This window comes from Grus americana, chromosome 25 (genome assembly GCF_028858705.1).
Source record: "Grus americana isolate bGruAme1 chromosome 25, bGruAme1.mat, whole genome shotgun sequence".
NCBI classification, from domain to species: Eukaryota; Metazoa; Chordata; class Aves; order Gruiformes; family Gruidae; genus Grus; species Grus americana.
Genome location: NC_072876.1, coordinates 1,755,474 through 1,778,266, shown reverse-complemented (window position 1 = coordinate 1,778,266; position 22,793 = coordinate 1,755,474). Strand labels below are relative to the sequence as shown.

The 22,793-nt window shown below is 56.0% G+C and overlaps 1 protein-coding gene across 1 annotated transcript in view; it reads left to right on the top strand.

Moving 5' to 3' along the window:
* CACNA1S (calcium voltage-gated channel subunit alpha1 S) overlaps positions 1-22,520 on the top strand; it is a 48,920-nt gene extending 26,400 nt beyond the window's left edge. Inside the window, exons 20-44 of the mRNA XM_054803732.1 lie at positions 385-491; positions 913-1,000; positions 1,238-1,345; positions 2,148-2,200; positions 2,472-2,618; positions 2,896-3,097; positions 4,501-4,659; positions 4,998-5,108; positions 5,628-5,711; positions 9,207-9,263; positions 11,282-11,410; positions 12,067-12,132; positions 12,667-12,758; positions 13,261-13,420; positions 13,954-14,081; positions 14,524-14,620; positions 16,018-16,120; positions 17,250-17,351; positions 17,473-17,597; positions 18,644-18,772; positions 19,577-19,776; positions 20,521-20,585; positions 21,065-21,174; positions 21,691-21,807; positions 22,029-22,520. Of these exons, the coding sequence (XP_054659707.1) occupies positions 385-491; positions 913-1,000; positions 1,238-1,345; positions 2,148-2,200; positions 2,472-2,618; positions 2,896-3,097; positions 4,501-4,659; positions 4,998-5,108; positions 5,628-5,711; positions 9,207-9,263; positions 11,282-11,410; positions 12,067-12,132; positions 12,667-12,758; positions 13,261-13,420; positions 13,954-14,081; positions 14,524-14,620; positions 16,018-16,120; positions 17,250-17,351; positions 17,473-17,597; positions 18,644-18,772; positions 19,577-19,776; positions 20,521-20,585; positions 21,065-21,174; positions 21,691-21,807; positions 22,029-22,289 (3,000 nt within the window). The 3' untranslated portion in view covers positions 22,290-22,520. The remainder of the gene's footprint in view (positions 1-384; positions 492-912; positions 1,001-1,237; positions 1,346-2,147; positions 2,201-2,471; positions 2,619-2,895; positions 3,098-4,500; positions 4,660-4,997; positions 5,109-5,627; positions 5,712-9,206; positions 9,264-11,281; positions 11,411-12,066; positions 12,133-12,666; positions 12,759-13,260; positions 13,421-13,953; positions 14,082-14,523; positions 14,621-16,017; positions 16,121-17,249; positions 17,352-17,472; positions 17,598-18,643; positions 18,773-19,576; positions 19,777-20,520; positions 20,586-21,064; positions 21,175-21,690; positions 21,808-22,028) is intronic.
* Positions 22,521-22,793: the final 273 nt, after the last annotated feature.

The window sequence follows — 22,793 nt, the reverse complement described above, 5'->3', positions numbered from 1 at the left end:
ACAGGGACAGATGGGTCATGGCACCAGCATTTTTGTTCTGACATGCCCTTAAGAAAAACTTTGAGAAGGCAATGGAAATCTGTGGAGTAAAACAGTAATTCAAGCAACTGCTGCATATTGCTCCCACTCCAAGTCTCTTTACTCTTCTCCTCTTTAATTTGCTGAATGACTGGGAAGTGTTTTTACTCCAGCCAGTATAGTACAGAGGATTTTCAGCTGAAGTCAGTTTCCTGCCTGGCTGCAGAGGTAGAGGTCTGAGCAGCATAGGGTCCTCAGGCCATGGAGCTGTGAGAAGCCCCTTGGGCCCTGTCCATCCCATGGCTGTGGAGGGACCATGCCCCTGAGCCCTGCCTGGCCTCTCTCCTAACTCCTTCTGCTCCCCAGATGACAGCCTACGGTGCTTTCCTGCACAAAGGCTCATTCTGCAGGAACTCTTTCAATATCCTGGACTTGCTGGTGGTCGCTGTCTCCCTCATCTCCATGGGAATCGAGTAAGCACCTTCACGCTTCGCGGGGTGGGCACTGGTCTGTTTACCCTGACAGGGCAGCTGGGATGCTGCAGCTCTCTGTGCTGGATGGAGAAGGAGCAACCAACCCAAGGGTTGGGCATTAGCCCATGTTTTAGTGTCCATAAAGTCACACTTAGGGCATGGTCAACTGGGAGGCAGGGAACCAAACTCCTTGAGTGTTAAAGATGAAGATCTGGGTAGGAATTCAATTTGGGGCTGCTTTCTCTAGCTGCCAGTGTCCCTTGGCCTTATGTTGGGTGGATGGCCTAGTGACATCGCATGTGTCTGCCATCCCTTGCACCTCACCCCTGGTCCCAGCCTGGTCCATGGCTGCTTGGTGGGGCTGTGCCAGGCTGGCCCATGGAGACGAATCGCCCTATCTCAGCTTTGCCTTCCTCCTCAGGTCCAGTGCCATCTCAGTGGTGAAGATCCTCCGGGTGCTGAGGGTGCTGAGGCCTCTGCGAGCCATTAACAGGGCAAAGGGGCTGAAGGTAAAATGGAGGCTGGGGTTCCTCAGCCCATGGGAGTCCTTATCATGCCCTGTGGGGTTTTCAGGGCCAGTAACCCAATTCCCACTCCCTGTCTATGGAAGGGGTCTGCCCCATCCCACTGCTCTCAGCAGGCTCCAGCTCTTCCTGGGGCCCATCCCTACAGTGAGAGAGTGTGGGACATGCAGCAGGGGCTTGCCCCAGGCATGCTTACATGTGCACTGTCCTTTACCTCCACAGCACGTGGTCCAGTGCGTGTTCGTGGCCATCAAGACTATTGGCAACATTGTGGTCGTCACGACATTGCTGCAGTTCATGTTTGCCTGCATCGGGGTCCAGCTCTTCAAGGTGAGAGGTGTCTCAGGCAGGAGAGACATTCTGCTCAGGCACATCCTGGATAGGCTCTTCTAGTCATAGCCCTTGGGGATGGTGTCTCTGAGCGTTGAGTTCAGCACAGGCCGTGCTCTGCAAGAAGACCTGCCTGCACCAGACCTCCCGGCAGAAGACCCTGCAGTGGGAGGAGAGCAGGAAACACCCAGGATACTGTCAGGTCCAGCTGCTTCAGCCCACTTAGTGCCTCAGTTTCCCCTTTTGAAGGTGACAAGTGCTTCTGACTTCCTCTGCACTTTGGATGCAAAGTGTTTCCTTTTTCACAGCACCACTCTTGTTCTATGGGCCTTGTCTGCTCTAAGGCAGAGCTGGCTCTGGCTGAGCTCAGCTTTTTTGTAATAATTGAGCTTAAATTCCCCATCTTCCCTGCAGATTGAGCAGACCTGTCAGCATACCTTAACTTTTAGTTAATTCTGTGGTTACTGCTTTCTTCCCTATTTTCCAAATAGTTGGCTCCCAGATAAGATGAGCTAGATAGGTCTCAGCTCAGGGACCTGGAAGATTTGTTCCCATCACTACACAACATTTACTTGCTTCAGCCTCTGGTTGACCCCAGGGTCTGCCATGGCTCCTGAAACACCCTGTGAACTGGGCTGGGTTTGCATGCAGAGTGGGGAAGCCAGCGGCGTGTGAGGCAGGGGCCAGAGTCAGTACGGAGGCAGCGTGGGGACTGACTGTGGGCTGTGAAAAAGTCAAAACTCCCCAGAGCTTCTGAAGTCACAGCAAAATCATAGCATCTTCTGATCTCTGTTAAATGCAGGGCAAGTTCTATAGATGCACAGATCCATCCAAGATGACAGAGAAGGAGTGCAGGTAAGAGCTCTCTGCAGCTCAGCTCCAGCAGGGCAGTGGCCAGGGATGGGAGGGGTGTGTGTGGTGGGGGCCACTTGTGTTTGTGCATGGGGATGCTGCATCCAAAAAGTGGGGCTGGGGTCTTGTGCTGTTTTTCCTCACCCTGGGGTAAATCAGAAACAAGCACAGGGCTGTCCTCCCCTCCCAGGGACCAAAGAGCCCTGGGCCAGCACTGCAGTGAGTGGGCTGAAGGGGGCCCTGCCTGGTGAGTACCACATCCCTTCTGCTGCAGGGGTTATTTCATCAACTACGTGGACGGGGACCCCACGCAGATTGAGCTACAGGAGCGTGTCTGGTTGCACAGCAATTTCCACTTTGACAACGTCTTCTCAGCCATGATGTCTCTTTTCACTGTCTCCACCTTCGAGGGCTGGCCAGAGTGAGTTTGGCTGTGCGTGGGGCCTGACGAGGGACGGGTCTGTGCTGGGAGCAGGTCACTGCTGCAGGCCTTTACTATGGTAAAGAAAGAAGAGCTGCCCAGGCTGAGGAGTGGGGCTAGCCATCCTGGCAATGGCCATGGAGCTAAGGTCATCCCAGCAGCCCTGTCCCAACGTTATTGGATTTGGGATGTCCCCAGAGCTCTCTGTAACCTTCAAGAGGAGAGATGGTCTTTCTAATTAGGATCTCTGTTGCCTCACTTTCCCTCCTGTCTGTAGGCTGCTATACATGGCCATTGACACTAATGCTGAGGATACAGGCCCTATCTACAACTATCGGGTGGAGATTGCAATGTTCTTCATCATCTACATCATCCTCATTGCCTTCTTCATGATGAATATCTTTGTGGGCTTTGTCATTGTCACCTTCCAGGAGCAGGGGGAGAGCGAGTACAAGAACTGTGAGCTGGACAAGAATCAGGTAATGGCACTGCTGGGACAGGGCAAGGTGGACCAGCCCTGGATCTGGCACTGCTGGGACTGGCTGATTTGGATCAGCCCTTAGTGGTGGCATTGCTGGCACAGATGAGTTAACCTGCCCCAGGTCTGTTTGCTGCGGGGACAGGGTCAGATGGACCCATGCCTGTCACAATGCAAGCCTTCCAAGGGAAGGGCAGACTGGACCAGAACCAGGGAGTGGGCCTTCTGGTGCGGGTAGGATGCCCAGAATGAGCTGGAGCAGAGGGTTGTGCCAGTTCTGGGCTCCCCAGTACAAGAACAGCATGGACATGCTGGAGTGAGTCCAGCAAAGGCCACTGAGATGATTGAGGGTGTGGAGCATCTGTCATATAAGGAGAACCTGAGAGCTGAGTCTGTTTGGTGTTGAGAACAGAAGGCTCATAGAGATCTTACCTATGTCTAGAAATACCTAATGGGAGGGTGTGAGGAAGATGGAGGCATGCTCTTTTCAGTTGTGCCTAGTGACAGGACAAAAGGCAATGGGTACAAACTGAAGAAAAGAAGAAATTCCATTTAAACATAAAAACACCCCTTTTTTATGGTCAAGCACTGGAACAGGTTGCCCGGAGAGGTTGTGAAGTCTCCATCTTTGGAGGTATTCAAAACCCAACTGGACACAGTCCTGGGCAACATGCTCTAGCTGGCCCTACTTTGGGCAGGGAACTTTGACTAGACCACCTCTAGAGGCACCTTCCACTGTCAGCCCTTTTGCGATGCTGTCATGCTGTGATTCTGGCTGGGAACATTAAGGTTGAAAGCAGCAGAAGCGAGACCAGCATTGGCAGAGGATGTGGCATGCACTGGGGAGGACAGCTAGACGGCGATGCCTGCTGGCCCAGAGGAGGTGCCTGCTTGGTCATGTGCTGAGCAGAAGCAGCACAGGCACCTTGAGCTGAAGATGGTCAGGAGTGATGCGAGTTGCACATGAACCCAGCAGAGATGGCTCTGGCCTGCTGGGGAGGGAAGGACCTGCTCAGCATCTCTCAGGTGCAGAGAAAACTCAGTGCCCCCTTCACCCCTGGTTCATGTGATGTCTTCAGGCTGCTCTTGGCCAGTCCTGAGAGACCCTGGGAAAATGCCATGATAGCCAGGCAGGCTCAGGACTGGAGGGGTCGGTACAAGGGCAGCATGGCAATCTTTGGAGGCAAGCGGTGGCTTTGGAAACTTGGTCCCATGTGGGTGCTCTGGGGGTGTATTTGCAGATAGTTGAACCATTGCTGTCCCTGGCCCATGTCACTAGGCTGAGAGAGGAGAGACTTGTGTCTGTGGGACATGCAGAGTTGCTGGTGGTGATGACTCTGTTCCTGTGCCCGTGGCACTGCCCTGTGCCCTGCTGTGGGATCACACCTGCCTTCCCCTCCCCAGCGCCAGTGTGTGCAGTATGCACTGAAGGCTCGTCCGCTGCGGCGCTACATCCCCAAGAACCCCTACCAGTACCAGATCTGGTATGTGGTCACCTCCTCCTACTTTGAGTACCTCATGTTCTTCCTGATCCTGCTGAACACCATCTGCCTGGGCATGCAGGTAAGGGGCACAGTGCCCACCACAGCAGCAGACGGGCTAGTTCAGCCCTGCCGCCTCTAAAAGAGCTTCTGGGGAGGAGATCTTTCCTAAACAGCAAAGCTCATGGTGTGTGCTCAACACCCCTGGGAACAGGGGCAAAGTGGGACTGGTTGGATGTGGAGATCCCAGAGAAGGTGCTGCAGGGGGGGAAATTTCCTTTTTGCTGACCATTGCTGAGCCATAGGTCTGTGGGAGGGCAGTCTGCATCCAGCACACACCCCTGAGCTCACAATGGAGGCTGGCCTTGCCATAGTTTAACATGGCTCCTGCTAACATGGCTCCTGCTGCCTTCTCCTCAGCATTACAACCAGTCTGCAGAAATGAACCACATCTCAGACATCCTCAACGTGGCCTTCACAATCCTCTTCACTCTGGAGATGATCCTCAAGCTCATGGCCTTCAAAGTCAAGGTGAGAGGAGGGCATGGTCCAGAGAGCAGGAGAGGGCCTCAGGCCAGAGGGGTCCATTTGGCATCTCTCCAGTACAAACATCCCCCAGCCTGCAACTCCAGAGAACTTCCCCTTGTGAGACCCTTGGGGACCCCCATGTGCAGGACCTGTGAGTTTCTAGAAGGACTGCAGTTTTTCAGGGCTACCCTTGCTAGCCAAATCCAACCCAATCCAGCCAGCCATTGTTCCCATCTTTAGGGTCATCTGTCACTGGTGGGGTCATAGCTCTAGCCACCTCAATCCACCCTCCTCACTTTACACCATTGCAAGATAGGACCAAACAACTGACCAGAGGGTACAAGGTCTGACCACCATCCCTTCTTCTGGCTCTCCCTGAGGTGCTGGTGATCCTTCTGGCACTCCTTCCAGTGAGGTCATTGGTGATCCTTTTGGCACTCCTTCCTCTGGGCTCCACCATCTGTCTCTTCCTTGACTTAACCCTTGGAAGTTCACTCCTCTTCTCTGGCTCTTCCCTGGCAGGGCTACTTTGGGGACCCTTGGAACGTCTTTGACTTCCTCATAGTGATTGGCAGCATCATTGATGTCATCCTCAGCGAGATTGATGTAAGTGTCAGGCTGTTCGGCATGAGGGTGTCCCCGCAGAGCACCACTGCTGGCACCCAAGGCTGGGGCGAGACAGAGATGCCGGTGTGGTGTCCAGCTCTGCAGAGTGTTGGTGTCTTCTCCTCTGTCCCTGCTCTGCTTGGTTCTGAGAAGGGACAAGCTGGGATCAGCCCATGGCATGAGTGTGTGGAGATCACAGCCGCAGCCCTGTGGACCTTAAAGCACTGTTTAAACATAGGGGACCATTCTCAGCTGGCCAACATGTCACACTGCCCCCTCCCCTCCCTTCCCCTGAATATGTAGGCATGGGATCCTATGGAAAACAGTCTACTCATGCAGGACTGGACCATGAGCTGCAGGACACGTGCCACCCCCTGCCCCACTCACCCTGCCTGTCTTCCTTGTGCACGTGCCTGGACAGGCAGTCAGCCATGCATCCAGCCTCAGAACAGTGCAGATGGGAAGAAAAAGGGTTCCTGCAGCTCCCTGTACCCACAGGACACTGCTGTCCCATGCCAGGGGAGGATAAGACACATCAAATTGCAAGGCATTTGTTTTGCATGTGTCCCTTTATACAGCAATCCATGCATATACCCATACTGACTGTATATGTGTGCATGTGTATAATCTATACAATATTTCAGAAGCTCTACACCATATAAACTGTGTGGCTGGGTGGCTGCAGGCAGTGGCTGTATGGTAAGTGTTCTGCTGGGAGCATTTTCAGAGCAGTGCTAGGAAGCCAGTGTTGCACTGCCTTTCATAGCACTGGGACATCCACACCCTGTGTCTAGCACTGAAAATGTCCCTTTGCACCCGCAGGTCATGTGCTGCATTTAGCAGATCTGATGGTAACTCTAGAAGTAGCTGTAGGATCGGGTAGATTATTGATTAATCCTCTCTAGTGACTTTGCATGCCATCTCCTCTCAGGAGCAGGACTTGCCAGCTTTGGTGCACTGCAGGGCTGTGCCTGGCAGAGCTGCTGCCCCGCACAAAGACCTTCAGCCATTATCTGTGCTGGGGAGGAGAGGGTATTCAGGGGCCCTTGGTGACAGACACCTTCTTCTCTGGAGGGTGGTCCAGGCCTCACAGAGCTGGGATGAGCAAGACCATCCACCTTCCTCCCCTGTGACAGCAACATGCTCCTCCCTGCACAGTCCTGCGCGTCGATACTGCTGTCCTCTAGCCTCTGAGTTTCTCAGCCTTAACAAGCTCCCACATTTCATGCCAGTGCCAGTAGCTTTCATCTGTCACCAGGTCCTCCAGGACCCATCCTTGGTCCCCCAGCTCTCTGCACGGGTGACCTCGTTTCCCATTGCCTGTGGGGTACCATTTTCTAGTGCACTACCTCCTTCCCCATCCTATTGTCACTCAGAAATGAAGTTCAAAGGGTGCTCAAGGCCCTGCACTCAGCAGAGATTTTCAGTCCCTGTGGAGCGAGAGACCAGGTCACTAGGTCAGTTGGCACAGCTGCCAAGGTACTGCTGTGCTTGGCCATGTGTCTGTGAGGATGCCCAGGGACAGATGTCACAGGCACCCGGAGGAGTTCGGTGCCCTGGCTGGGATGGCAGGGACTGACCCAGGTGCTGTGCTCTGTGTGCCACAATGCAGTGACAGGGCTGTGCAGAAGGCCAGGCAAGATTTCAAGAATGGTCCTATATGGCCTGAGCTTCCCTGGACCTCTCCCCCAGGCCTGGGTGCTGGGTCACTAAGAGCACTGGTCTCCCCTCCCAGTCCCTCAAGCTCTTCAGGGACCTCCGTCACAGGCAGTCCTGCTCTGGCAGGTCTCATGCCCCAGTGACCATCTGTGTCCCCTCCTGAAAGCAGAGCTCCTCGCGGCTGCCCCACCCTTCCTCCTTGTGCTTTCTTCTCCATCCAGTCCACATCTCTCTCAGCATCACCAAGCTTTTCCCAGTTATCTGGTGACGTGCAGGGAGATTAGGATTAGGAGGTGGGGGGGAAACCTTGCCTCCCCTTCTGGTAAGTATCCTCCCTGCTGAGAGGTCAGTGCAAGGTGGGTCTGTTACCTCTGGTCCACAGGAGCTGTTTACAACCACTGCACCCATCATATATCACCTTGCTGGTGCAGGCAGACCTTGGGGGCTACAGTGTTTTCGGGAGAGTGGCCTTCACAGAACAAGCCTGCACCACGGTACAGGGGTGGTGGGTGACACCGCAGCAGCTGAGCCATTCCTGGTGGCACCCAGGCACGCAACTCTGGTTTGCAAAGTCTGTCCTCTCCTCCTCTCTCTTTTCATTCTGCCTCTTTTCTCCTCCCTCATGTCTCTGTGTGTGGCTGTCGGGATGAGGCGGTGGGGAGAGTTGTGCTGTCAGGCGTCCTCTGCAAGCCACCACAGCCAGATCTTCATGGCTGTTCAATCATTGAGTTCCTCCAGATCCCAGGGGGTATTGAGGGGTCTGGGGCAAGAGGGAAGTAGGGATGGGGGTCCTTCTGGCAGTGCTACCCCAAGCGCTGAAGTATAGGGAGCTGGCAGTGTCCATGCTGCCGTGTCACTCCTGCCACTGCCTGCCTTGGAAGCTCAGCCCCTTCGCAAGGGCCGACCCTCCCAGCCTGTCCAAAGCCTCCTGCAATTGCTGTCAGGGAACGAGCCTGGTCTGTGCAGGGGGCATTGGGGCTGGGCCACCCCACCAAAGGTCAGGTGCTGGTGTCTGCGCTGGGAAGGAGTCCCCCTGCCCCAGAGTATCCCAGGCTCTCTGCAGAGAGGAGCATGTCTCTGGCTAGCTTTGAGGAGCCTCGAGGGTTTGTGTGCCGCTGTGTGTGGGGGGGGGGGTCAGGGGTGTGTGTGTGGCTGTGGCTGTGAGTGTGCGTGTGGGGGGTGTGATCACTCCTCTGCACGTGAATGTGTGTGCCCTGCCTCTTGGTTAGTGGGTGAACAGTGCTGGGCAGTCGTTTGTCTCCTACCAACACATGGGACTACCAGTCTCTGTGCTCACTCCCAGCCAACCTGCACCATCTTGGTGCTCAGGCAGTCATGCTGAGAGCAGCCCAGCTTGCTGCGGAGGAGCCATGGATTGGCTTGATCTGGTCAGCTTGCCTCCAGATCCCACCTGCCACAGCCCTGGGCCTGACCTGGGGTATCCATGGGAGGCAGCAAAATTACACAGTCCTGAGGTTTGGCCAAGATTTCCTGGCCCGTACACCCCTGCCTCAGACGTGTGTGTCACAGCAGGTGAGATGCAGTGGGACACAGAAGTGGGTAAGAAGTCCCTCATGATCAGTGTGTTTCCCTGCTGCCTTGTGTGCCTGCTGCCTGTGTGTTTCATCTGCTGCCTCTGCCCCTCAAAAGTCATGTCACCCTGTCCGTGAGCCCAAGTGATGATGGGTCTCTGCCCGTCCTTCGCCTGTGCTCCTCCTCTTGTCCCCAGTTTCCATCTTACTCTTTCTTCTGTGTCTGTGTCTTTTGCAACCATCCATCCTCCCCCCTCTCATTCCTGCCTCACTTCTCCTGCTGACTCTCTTGTTCTCTCGACAGACTGTTCTTGCATCCAGTGGTGGATTGTACTGCCTTGGCGGAGGCTGTGATAGCATTGTAAATATCAGCTGCATGTGCTTGCAGTGCACCCCTCTTCCCTTCACTGCCCATGGCCATGCCAGCGTGCATGTGACCAGTGTTTGCATGTGTGCTGCATGTTCTTAAGACACACCAGACCCAGCTGCTCCCTCTGGGGTGTAGCTCTCCCCTTGCTGAGAGGGACTTGGGGTGAGACACCCCACCACAGACACCCCTTCCCACCCTGAGATGTGCCGGGCTGTTCCCCAGCCCTCCTGGGTCCATCTGCTGGTCCAGCCCTGCCCTCCACTGTCCCACTCCTGGCACTGTGATACCTGACCTGAACGGAGCATCTAACAAAGCTGTCCCTGGCTGTTGAGGGCAGGACAGTTGGCCTTGGTTCCTCTGACCTCACCCTGTCTGTGTAAGGCCTGAAGGGATTTGCCTCTGTGAATGCAGCCTCTGACACTGTTAGCTGGAGAAATGGTTAGAGGGGTGTCTCTAGCAACCATGCCTTCACCCAGGGAGCTGGCTGTGTCCCGCGTCTGCTGGCCTGATGTACTGGCAGGGCTGAGTGGGTAAAGCCCTGTGCTGGTGTCTGAGACCACTATGGAGGTGCAGTGGGGTGGAGGTGCCCTGGGTTGGTCCATAGGAGCTCCTGCAGGAGATCTGAAAATGTGGAGGGGCTGGCTGCAGGATCCCACATGCTGGAGCCTCTTCCCAGGGGTCCCAGGGCCCTGGTGCTGCGAACTGCAGAGGGCAAGGTGGCCTTTGCTGAGCACTGCCCAGGTCCTGGCAGTGGGGACATAGTGCACTGGAGATGATGAGATGTTCTTGACCACTGTGCTCGCTGGGCAGGTGCTAGGCACTAGGAGAGTGAAAGGTGAAAGATGGGTGGGGAGAGGAGATGGTGTTTTCAAGTGCAGCCTTGGGAACTCAGAAATGCCATACTGGGGAAGCTGGAGCTGATGTGAGATGTTTACAGGGGGTTTTGTTGCCCTGAAATAGCTGGGAGCAGGTGAGCTGGATGATGGGAGTGAGGGGGACCCAGTGGCAGCTGTAAAGCTCTGAGAGGCTGAGGGGGCAGTGGGAAAGGCATCCCAAGTGGTGATGGCGTTGGGATGGACAGTGCCTGGCAGAGGCCAGGAGGGTTTGCTCAAGGTTGCTGGTGGCAGAGGCTGGGGTTGAGGCTATGCCATGCTGGAGCAACCAAGGGAGCAGGTGACCAAGCCCCCAGCATCTCCAACTGCCAGTGTCCCAGGTGCTTCCAGACAAAACCTGGCCCTTTGAGCCCAGGAACTGTGCCTGCTGGCTCCCTTACTGCCTGCCTGTTCTGCCCTGAAGCCAGGAGTCCCCGGCCCTGCGACATGGCTGTTCACCCCTCCAAGGGGACCTGCAGCCACCCCAAGAGAGTAGGCATCATTGCAGTTATGGGTGACACTGGGAAGCACACCCTTCCCCGCCCCCCCTCCCCGAGCTTCGCTGCCTTCAGTTCCTCCGTTGGTCCATGAAAACCCTGCTGGGACATTCTCAAACCAACCTTTCCGTGCTTAAACAGCCATCAATAACCCTTCATGTGCCTGGTCGCTGGCCTACAGCTCACAAATAGGCCCTGAGGTGGGAGCGTCCCACGTGATATGTGCTGAGCGAGAGCCTGGAGGACCTGAGCCTGTCCTTTGGTGGCCCTGTCTGGCATAGGGTGAACAGCACCGCTCTCCCACCCTGTGTCACAGTATGCCTTTCTCCCTGCAGTGTCCCATCCCCCTAGCTAACGGGATTGCTCTCATACCCATAATCAGGCATTCCCGAGCAGCCCGGGGTGCAGAGATGTGAGACAATGGGGCTGGGAAGATGAACCCATTGGGAAGGCTGGAGGGAGGGTGCCAGCACATCCCCTTTGCAGTCTGGTCCTCCATGCAGGCAAGGGCTGTGGGGACCATGACTGGTGCCTGGGGGGTGGAATCTCGTTACCCTTCCCCCCCAGGACCTGGACCCCCCCTTGTCTGCCTAGAGGCATCAGCACCCGCTGCCCTCTAAGTGTTGTGCTCTGCCCGCAGGACTCTGATGACAACTCTCGCGTCTCCATCACTTTCTTCCGACTGTTCCGAGTGATGCGGCTGGTGAAGCTGCTGAGCCGGGGGGAAGGTGTCAGGACCCTCCTGTGGACCTTCATCAAGTCCTTCCAGGTATGTTAAGAACAGTGCTCCCCTCCCAGACAAGCACATGCCCTGAGCTGGCAGCAAGCTCTGATCCTCAGGCTAGCTGGGCGAGCAGTCTGTCCTCACCAGGCAGAGGAGAAAAGCTCCAGTGCTGGCAGGCTGCTGGCCTCAGGCTGGACCAGGGGCTTGTGCTGTGTAGGAGAACATTGCCTGTATGGGTAGGAAGATGTGGGGGGGTCTCCCTGGCTGATACCAGCATGTGTCGGAGCTGGGCTGAGCAAGCAGGCAGGGCCTGCATGGTTCCATCAGCCCTGGTCCCAGCAAGGCTGGGCTCTGCACCAAGTGAGTGTAGCTCAAGGGCATGCTGCAGCATCTCAGCACACACCCCTGAGCCTGGGCAGCTCTCTCGGCCCGGGGCATCCCTGGGTTGTGCTCAGCCTTCGTCCCAACTGCAGAGACCCGGTGTTCCCCTGGGGATTGGCATAAGCCTCCCATGCATGAGAATGGGAGAGTGGGGCTGGTGGGATGGTGGTTAGAGGAATAGGCAGAAAGTAAGCTGTCTCCTCCCATTTTGGAGGACTGGATGCTGGACTCACACAATAGCTTGAGACCCAACCTCCTATCCCTGGGTTGTCTTGGTGCTGGGCTGGTGTCTCACGCAAGCCATGGTCCTTTTCTCACAGGCTCTGCCCTACGTGGCCCTGCTGATTGTGATGCTTTTTTTCATCTATGCTGTGATCGGGATGCAGGTGAGAGGCACAGGGGTGGGATTTGGTCTTGAACAGATGCCCTGAGCCTGATAGGATCAGGGGAGATGGGACAGAGAGGAATGAGATCCTCTGCCAGGCACTCCCTGGGACTTTGCACATGATGGGACCATTTTAGCCTGGGGTGCAGGCAGCTTACAGGCAGGCAGCTTATAGCCCCAGCAGCCTCCTCCCATCCCCAGGCTGCAGCTGGGGCAACTGAGGCATGCAGCAAATAGCACTTTCAGAGTCTACGGCACAACCTAGACACACAGTCACCAGTGCTTGTGCCTGGTTCATAAGATGTTGTCTCCATGGCCCAGATGAAGTGGAGCATAAACGGGGGCATTTTCAGCATAGGCAGGAATGTCCAAGGATCTCATGAGCCCCAGAGCACCCACGCCCTGGTCTCAGTCTCTTTTGGGGTCACCTGAAGTACAGGTAAACAAGAGGAAGAGGAGCTCAGGGACAGGGGTGCTTTGGAGGATGGTTGGTGCCTGAGAAAGGGTGCTGGGTGTCTGACAACGTGATTTACAGATGTTTGGGAAGATCGCCATGGTGGACGGGACCCAGATCAACCGAAACAACAACTTCCAAACCTTTCCACAAGCTGTGCTGCTGCTCTTCAGGTCAGTCTTGTCTTGGCAAGCGAGCAGCTCCAGAAGGGAGCTGGGGTCAGAGTTGGCATGGGAGTCCACCAGTTTGGAGTGAGGGAGACCAGCATTTCTGTAGCTGATTTCTTTTTTGCTCTACAGAAAAATCTCTTGCAGCAGTGGAAGCATTTCAGGAGTGACTGTCAGTTTGCCTGGAGTGCCTGAACTGCATGAGAGAGGGGGACTTTGGGGTTTTTATTCTGAATGTTTCCTTCCCAGACTGGATTTTAATTTGTGAATTGTGAGGAAACTCAAGGGGAAGAAAGACCTTGGTCCAAGGCTTTCCTTGACTCCAAACACTTCACTTTGGAGCTTTCAATAGCAGACTCCGCACAGCAGCACAACAAGCCCAGGATCCCGACTGCTCCTTTCCCAGTGGCTGCACATTCCCCTGTGCACTGGGCTGGCCACAGCCCTCCCTGCATGCCCAGTTTATGTCCAAGACGGGCAGGGACCAGCAGGCATCCCCTCTCCCCAGGTGTGCGACCGGTGAGGCCTGGCAGGAGATCCTGCTGGACTGCAGCTACGGCAAGCTGTGCGACCCTGAGTCAGACTTTGCCGAGGGCGAGGAGTACACCTGCGGCACGGGCTTCGCCTACTTCTATTTCATCAGCTTCTACATGCTCTGTGCCTTCCTGGTATGCCGGGTCCCACAGGGCTCCCTTTGGCACACCCATCCTGGCCCTGGGCAGCCCCTGGTGTTGAGTTAGCCTTGCATTTCATGGGGCTGAGCCCACAGCACCCTCTTCCTAGGGGCATCATCCCCCAGCCCATCTACTGAGCCATGCTGTAAACCTATGGTGCTCAGGATCCCCTGTTAGTTCCTTCCCACAGCCCCCACGTGTTGCCATCCAGATGTGTCTGTGTTGACTCTTGCAAGGGTGGAGAGGGAAGAGATGCCCTGTGCCTGTTGCAGTCTTTCACATGATCTGCATGGGTGGGAGGCCCATCCCTGCATGGGGTGACCTGCAGCATGCTCTGGCTCCAGGGAAACCCAAGCCCCTTCTCCTCCCAAACACATCTGCCTGCATTTTCCCATGGCCCTGGCCAGGACCCATGGGCAGTGCTGCCCTGCTCTGTGCTGCCAGTTACTGTCCCTCTGCTCAGGGACCTGCTGAGTGCTTGGCCCTGCCCTAACTTGCACCCTTCACACCCACTCCTTTGCCCTCAGATCATTAACCTCTTTGTGGCTGTCATCATGGACAATTTTGACTACCTCACACGTGACTGGTCCATCCTTGGGCCCCATCACCTGGACGAGTTCAAACGGATTTGGGCTGAGTACGACCCTGAGGCCAAGTGAGTGACGGGGGTGAGTGGCACGGAGGGGATGGTCCAAGGGAAGCATGGGGTGGGCTGTCCTGAGACACACATGGCAGTGCGAGCTGTGGCACTCTTAAAGAGTTAAATCCCAGCATCTCAGAGGTGGATGTGGTCTTGCCAGCTTATTCCAGGGCTGATACAAACCATCAGGATGTTTGGAGACACAAGACTTCCAAGCCCCTTGTCATCCAGCCCTGGTGATGCTGCCAACTCTTCCCATGCCACCACACACCTTTATCTGCTGTCCAGTGTCATGGGGAACAGCTGTTTTCCCCAGGAGGAGCATAGGGAAATGTAGAGATTTGCCCACTGCAGGAGCACAGGGCAGGCCACAAGGATGAACCCACCCAGCGCCTGCCCGAACCACTGTCCCCCGTGTCTGCCACTACACTGCTGATGCAGTTTGTTGCATCTGCAGGGGCAGAATCAAACACTTGGATGTAGTGACTCTGCTGAGACGTATTCAGCCTCCTCTGGGCTTTGGGAAGTTCTGCCCGCACCGTGTCGCTTGTAAGGTAAGAGCCAAGGGGGTGGCAGGGTGCGTGGGCACAGGGCACCTTCCCCAAGCTGTCTCTGCATCCTCCAAGGAGGCTGAGGGTGACAATCCAGCCAGCTTCCCAGTGTCATGGTTTATATGCATGCTCTGACCTCTCATCTTTAATGGAAAGGAGTATTCAGGGAACAAGGGGAGATGTTGTTAACCTCCATGGAGCTGATGTATTTCAGGATCCTGAAGATAAGGACTTGCCTTTACTCCCCCCCCACACCAAGGGTGATGGCACCAGTGGACTGGGCTCTGCCTGACCTGGAGCCCTCAGTGTAGAGGGACTCCCAAGCCACACTGGGGTGCCCCACGTCTGCATCTGTGCAGGAGGGCAGTGCTGGGCCTGAGTATGACCTGGCCACGTCAACTGGGCTGTAGAAGTTTGTTTCCAAGGGCTGATAGCACTGAGGCAGCTGGAAACACTGGCTCTGTAGGGATGAGTGCACGTTTCCTGGCTTAGCTCATTCTGCACAAATCCAGGACCTGTGTGAGGCTCACGTGTAAACCACATGGGCAGGGGCTCAGGCACTAGTCTAAACCCTCGAGGGTCTTGGGCAAACTCATTAGGAGGTTTGATCCCCAGATCCCTCCTGGCAGACTGGACTCCTTTTTGGAGGGTGGAGGGCAATGCAGAATGACTCCCATCTCCCTGAGAGCAACGCTGTGTCTCTTGCTGGCTGGTTGGTTAGTCTGGAGAAAAGGAGACTTAGGGGAGACCTTATCACTCTCTACAACTCCTCCTTTCAGGAGGTTGTAGTGAGGTGGGTGTCCGTTTCTTTTCCCAAGTAACAACTGATAGGACAAGAGGAAACAGGCTCAAGTTTTTCCAGGGGAGGTTTAGATTGGATGTTAGGAAAAATTTCTTCATAGAAAGGGTTGTCGAGCACTGGAACAGGCTGCCCAGGGAAGTGGTTGAGTCACCATCCCTGGAGGTATTTAAAATACCTGTAGATATGGCACTTAGGGACATGGTTTAGTGGTAGACTTGGCAGGTTAACAGTTGGACTTGATAATCTTAAAGGTCTTTTCCAACTTAAATGATTCTGTGATTTTCTCCCATGGCACTGGTGCCCCATAGGTTGGGTTATTTCCACAGATCTGACCTGGCTCTCCCCGCAGCTCGGTCTGGTTTAGCTGGCAGGTTAGGATGAGTGATGTTGCTGCCCCTGACCCATGTGGTGCAGAGCCCCATGGGCCCAGGCAGAGCAGGTAGTGCTGGGAAGGCTCCTTGGCCAGCAGCTCAGTGCCCTGTGCAGAGTCTCTCCCCAGCCAGCATGGCTGCCCTCTGGCCAGGACAAGCTCTGTGTTTGTGGGGAGCTGCCAGCCTGCTCTGCTGCCTGGGGTCACAGCTGTTGGTTTGCTATGCAGCGTCTAGTGTGCATGAACATGCCCCTGAACAGCGATGGCACCGTCACCTTCAATGCAACCCTCTTTGCGCTGGTGAGGACAGCCCTCAAAATCAAGACAGAAGGTAAGCGATGCTCCTGTCTGCCTCTATGGCCCGATGGGGAGACATCTCCTTGTGCTGCAGGATGCTGGTTACACACCATTCCCCCACTCTGTCCACGGACAGCAGGGCACTTGCCTGTGTGGCTAGACCCTCTGGTACAACCCTCAGCTTCATGCTATTAATTATCTCATTGAACCAGAGAGCGTGGGCACATGCATGGAGCTGCTCAGGCGAAGCCTGGAGGACATTATTAGGTGCGGGCACATGTGTTGCAGCACTGAAGAGTGAACCAATGCCACCCCAGCTGCATAACTTCACCCGCTCAGGAGTGGTTCTAACCCAGTTCCCATCCCTGCCACAGTGCACAGCCAGCCTCCCTTCCCACACTGTTAGGTGTTGTCTGATCTCCCCCTGCCCCCAGCATAGCATCACTTGCTCCAGTTTTGCATTTCCCCATCTATTTATAATCTCAGACTGGAATGGAAGGGGATGGATCCTTTTTGAATTTAGCTGCGCTGGGAAGGAGTTGCTTCCATCCTCTTCCATCCCCAGCAGCATGGTTTGCAAAGCCCTGCTTTGGGAAGATGCCACATCAGTTTGTTTCCATGCCTGGAGGTTAGGCAGTATCACACAAGCAGCTCTGTGGCTGGGCTGGGGCAGCCAGCTCTGGCAGGAGGTGAGGCAGGGCGGTGGTGGGCCACTGGGGCTGGCGTCTTCCAGCAGCATGGCACGGGTGCCTTCCCTCCAGCTGGGGTGGGGAACGTGGCCTCGAGCACAGTGCAGGCAGCCCTGGGAGGAGCACAGGAGATCTCGGGCCACACACGGGGACAGACTGGGATTGCAGGCAAGCGGGAATGGTAAAACCTGTGAGAGCACCAAAGGGGAGGCCAAAATCTGTTGTTGATCACCAGAACAGATATGGTGGCACTAATGCTCCACCTGTTTGCTAGGTCTGACTCACTCTATAGTTAAAGTCTTTTTGCTAAAATCAAAGCCTCATTCTTACAAAGCTCATTTTTGCTGGGTGGGGAGGCTGGAGAGGAGCTGTCACACCCTAGAGGAATCTGGCCAGGTTTTCACAACCTTTGTCTTCACTCATGTTCACGTTCCCTGGGAATGAACTGCTCAGTCCTGCTCGCTTTTCTGGCAGGTAACTTTGAGCAGGCCAATGAGGAGCTCAGAGCCATTATAAAAAAAATCTGGAAGCGGACGAGTATGAAGCTTTTGGACCAGGTCATCCCACCTATTGGAGGTATGTCACCTGGTGGTACTTCCCAGAGGGGCAGAGCAACGCCTGGTCAAGGTCTCAGCTGCTCTGACAACTCAGGGCCTTGTGATAGGCAGTATCATCAGGTTGGTTTCCTCTCCTCCAGATGATGAGGTGACAGTGGGCAAATTCTATGCTACTTTCCTCATCCAAGAGCATTTCAGGAAGTTCATGAAGCGCCAGGAGGAGTATTATGGTTACCGGCCCAAGAAGAACCCAGTGGAGATCCAGGTTGGTAGCGTGTGGGTGGAGGGGTGACCCTTCCTGGGGGCAGGCAGGGTGTGGTGGGGAGCTCTGCAGATCAGGGAAGAGGCTTGCCCCAGCTCAGGAAGGTCCAGGGTGACTTAGAGAGACAGATCTGCAATGACACATGGGGACCTCTGTCCCTCAGGCTCTGGAAATGAGGTGGCCCCAAGTGAAACAGCGCTGAAGTGGCCATGAGCATTCCACTGCTGAGGGTGACCTTAGTCTCCAGGTGACTCCAGAAGCAAAGGAGATTTTTGACTCTCTGCCCCACTGACTTCAGCTGCAGAGAGGGCTCAGCAGGGTCTGATGCCTCACCAAGCAGTTTTAAGTCCTGGAAACCCCCACCACAAACCAGTGTCTGGGCCAAATGCTGCTCATCCAGGTCCTTATCCATGTACTCTTCTCCATTCCCAGGGCCTTCTCCCTTTCCTCACCTTAAGAGCGTTGCGGATAGTTCTGTGTGCTTGGTGCTCCCTGTATCATCTCTCATTGCCTTGCACAACATCTGGTTGATGTGGCTGATCTTGACAGGACCACTGCAGTCAGAGAAGCTTGCACAGCAGCCCTGAAGGATGATGTGAGGGTGGGATGGGAGAGCATTTATGTGCCTGGCCAGAGCAGCTGGGATGTCCCCAGCCTCTCCTGACCATGTAGAGAGGAAATCACTTATAGAGATAAAAGACCAGGCCCCAAAGGTACAAGGCAAGGAAAAGAGCCAGGCCCCAGGTCAGATGCCTCCAGATCAGGGACAAAGGCACAGCTACCCCTTGGGCATCACCAGTCCGACCCTTCGTCAGGCTGCCCTTAGCATGTCCCTTTGTGGGACAGCATTAACCCAGAAGCTGTTCACCAAGCACGGAACCAGTCAGCTGCAGGGCAACCCATGGCCTATCCCTGGTAGGAGACCTGGCAGGGCAGCATGGCTTACCAGGTGAGCATGCTTCATCATGGTTCCCTCTCCAAAGCCCAAATTGAGAGGGATGGTGGGGCCAGGTCACAACCAGTCATCTGTGCCTTCTTTTCCCTACCAGGCTGGGCTGAGGAGCATCGAAGAAGAAGCTGCTCCTGAAATCCGTCGGGCCATTTCTGGTGACCTGACTGCTGAGGAGGAGCTGGAAAGAGCAATGGTGGAGGCTGCCATGGAAGAAGGGATATACAGGGTGAGGACAGCCCTCAGAGCAGCCCAAGTGGTCCCACCCAGCCCCATTTTGATGTCTTGGTGATGGGTCAGCATGGCTACCAGCAGCTGGAGGACAGTTGTAGAATCATAGAATGGGTTGGAAGAGACCTTAAAGATCATCTAGTTCCACCTCCCCTGCAGGGACACCTTCCACTAGTTAAGGCTGCTCGATGCCCCATCCATCCAGTCCAGAGGTGAGCCTGACCGTGAAAGATAGTGTGGACCACAAGGATGGATCAGCACTTCTTTCCTCTCCCTGAGCATCAGGACGTCCTGGTTGAGTCATGCTGGGCAACCAGCTCTCTGCCTCAGTTTCCCCTCTGTAAAAGGACCCTGCTCATATGCCTGGCAGGGGGGTGCTGAATGTTTACCCACAGGTTTGGAGGGCCCCATTCACACCTTCTGCTAGGCTAAGATGTCATCATCACCAGAGCAGGAACAGATTCACTTCCCACTCTCTGGGAGTCTTTGAGACAGCCTGGGCAGCTGTAGGGTTGCAGGGTTGCACCTCTTGCTGTGTCCAGAGGTGCCACCAGCCCAGGCTGTCCCACAGAGGTGGCAGGATCTGTCCTGCACAGGGCTGGCTCTCATCCCAGTGCTGCTGCGTGACCATCACCACTCAGTGCCTCAGTTTCCCCACCTGGGCAGCGAGGCTTTTGAAAGTCTGCAAGGCCCAAGCAGAGAGACGAGCAGAGAGAACGCTGTTCCCACGGGCACCCCCACATGTCCCCTTTCATGGGAATGGCCCCAAAGCCTCCCCTGATGCCTTCCCTGTTGGTTGCAGAGGACAGGTGGCTTGTTTGGCCAGGTCGACAGCTTCCTGGAGCCCAGCAGCCCCCTGCAGCCCCACGTGGCCAGCCAGAGGCCCCTGCAGTTCACAGAGGTGGGCAGCGAGGACCTTGACTCCCCTGTCTTCCTCGATGACTTCCCCCAGGAAGGCAACACCAACATCAACAATGCCAACAACAACGACTGGCTGGAGGGGTAAGGGCTGGTGAGCCTCGCGTGGGACAGAACTGGGCCATGCCCGTTGGCTCCCAGCGGGGTTGTGCTGGCATCTGGCTGCACGTCGGTCTTGCCCGGGGGCTCTTCATGGATGGGTAAGGTCTGGAGAAATGGCTGAGTTGCAGCAGCCAGGTCCCTGCAGACTCAGGGAAGAATTGAGTGCTGGCCATGGAAGTGGTTCCATGGACACGAGAACTTTGTGCAGAAATTCAGCCCTTGAGGTGGAGGCAGGGACCAGGCAAGGGGACAGAGAAGGCAGAGCCCCCTCACCGGTCCCCGGGCCCCAGCCTGGCACTTCCAGAGATGTCCCCAGAACATGCAGACTAGCTCCAGGGCTGGTGTGTGGCTCTGCGCATCAGCATATATGATTCCCCGTGTGCCCTTCTTGTCCTTCCCATCACTCCTTCATCTTGGTGCTGTGAGGATCGAGGTGGACAGCAGGGCTCCAGGGATCACTCCCCTCCCTGCCAATCCCTGAGTGCCAAGGCCACCAGCACCTGCCTGCACACAGGTACAAGGGACAAGGGTTACCAATGTAAGAGGATGTACTTAATCCTACTTGTTGGGGTCTCTACCCTGTTCATCCATCCCAGGTACTCCTCCTGGTCTGCCCCCAGCTGCATTCCCCAGGGTGGAGAAGGTGGGGAGGGCTGCCCTCCTGGGTGGAGCTGGTCTCAGCATGTGGTCCCTGCTCAGTCTGACCCACCTGCCTGCCCTTGCCAGGATGGAGTATGAGGACGAGGTGCTGAGGAAGACAGTGCCAGCAGCACCCAAGCATCCAGTGTGGGGTGAGTCTCAGCATCATTCCTCTTCTGGGGGATCTGGACCAGCCCAAGTGCCAGGGTAGGGGGAAGGGCCTGATGTTGGCAGGCAGGAGGAGGAGATGCAGACCCCGACAACTTGGAGGTTAGCTGAGAGCCCCAAGCACAGCGAGACCTGCCTGGGGAGCTCCAGGAGACCCTCCTCCCACCTTCCCACTCTTCGGGGTGATGGAGCACGGAGCCAGTGCCTCGGGCTGGGGGAGGACCAGCCACCCCCTGGGGAAGCAGGGCCACAAGACCATGTTTTGTTTCCACAAACAGGGACTTCTTCCCAACTGTGAGTTAGGAGCCAGCACGAGGCAGTGGGCAGGCACTGGTACTTCAATTGGTCCTGAACCCTTAAACCCTTTGGTTCCTCCAGTCTAGTTAACCCGTTCCCAGCTCTGGGTGGCAGTGGTGTCCTTGCTTTTGTGCCCATCTGATGTCCCCACCTTTCCCTCTCCCAGAGCGCAACCATCCCATACCCATGGAGAGGCTGCAATGGAGGCCGAGCAGAAGGCGAGGGGCCACATCTGGGGGTCACCCATCATCAGGGCTGCACTTTCTCCCCCAGGAGGTAAAGGGGGTGATGTATGCCCAGAGGCAGCAATGGGTGGTGAACCTACTTCCCCCCCCCCCGGGAAAGGTTGTCACAGCCATGCTGGGGAGGAGCCAGTCTCTAGGGCTCCCTGCCATGAACCCGGCTTTGCTGGAGCTTTTCTTTCTGATCAGCTTGGGGAAGGAGCTGGGCACCCACCCTGCTGCTGCAGTGGGCACGGGGTGCTCATCCAAGCTGAGACAGCTTGAAGCAGCATCTCTGTGGCTACCTCCAGAGCCAGGGCAGAAAAAAGGGGTGCATCAGGTTTGCTCCCACACTCCCCTGGCTGCGCTTGGCTGGCCCTGTGGGCAGGGCAGGAGATAAGGGCTGGTTCCCAGCTTTCTGTGCCCACATGGCCCTGCTGGTCCCATTGCGGGTGGTGCCCTGGACCCAGGAGCTTCAACAGGATGGGAGTGCACATCCAGGCTGGGGACAGTACCTGTAGCCCCCACATTAACATGGAAGAAGCTGCACCTCTTTGCTCCTCTCGCCCAGGTGCCTGGAGAGGATGGCACTGTGATGGGAACGACACCCAACTCAGGGTACCACCGGGGTGAAAGCGGTGACCCAAGCACATCCTCCACCCCGGCCATCACCTTCCTCATTCAGGAGGTAAGGCAGGAGCACAGCCTCGCAGAGGGAAAGGCAGGGCTTCCATGCTCATGCCAAGCTGGGAGGTTGGAGGGCAAAGCTTAGCTACGAAGGTGAGCAGCAGGTATGTACCAGTGCAGAGGGCAGCAGGGAAAAGGAGGTGAGGGTGGGTTGCCTGCAGCCAGGGACACTGCTCAGCAGACTGAGCGCACATTGGGCTGTGACCCCATCCTCTGCTGCAGGCTCTGATCTCCGGGGGCCTTGCAGCTCTGGCCCATGACCCATCCTTCGTAGCAGTGACCAGGGACGAGATGACTGCCAGCAGCCAGCTGGAGATGGATGAAGTGGAGAAAGCAGCTGTGGAGCTTCTAAAGGGAAGAGAAACACCCCAGGGCACAAAATCTGGCTCTACCTGCCAAGACACCTCAGCCACATCATCAGCCAGCTCCCCAGGGCTCAGCACAGCCCCCTCCCAAAAGACCATCACTGCCATTTGCCTGTGAGCTGCCTGCTGATGCAGCCCAGCAGGCACCGTCCCTTCAGGAGCTTGCAAGGGGTTACTGGAGCAATGCCGCACTGCTCCCCCTCTCTGCCCCGGGTCCTGGTGGGCTCTGTCCAGCTGCAGGAGGATTTTTGGGCCGGGTCTGCAGGATGCTGCTGCAGGACAGGACAATGCTGTGTCAGAAGGGTCTTGCAAGAGCTGAACAGGTCATTAAAGTGTGCCTGCTGTGTGACTCCGTGGATGCCCCTGTCCCCTCCTTCCTCTGTCACCCTGCTGCACAGCCTGTGCCCAGGGCTGCTTGCTGCCTAGCCTAGCCTGGGGAGGGGACTGCAAATGTGAGTCCATGTTTAACCAGAGCTGGCAGTGGGTATCTAGCAGCCCCCAGTCCTCATGCTGACGGAGGTCTGTCCCTGCTCCTAAGTGCTTATGCCTTAACCCGTCATTTTGAGGGTGCCAAGCTCTGGTGGTCTCCTGGTATCCCAGCAGCTGGACCCAGCATCCTTAC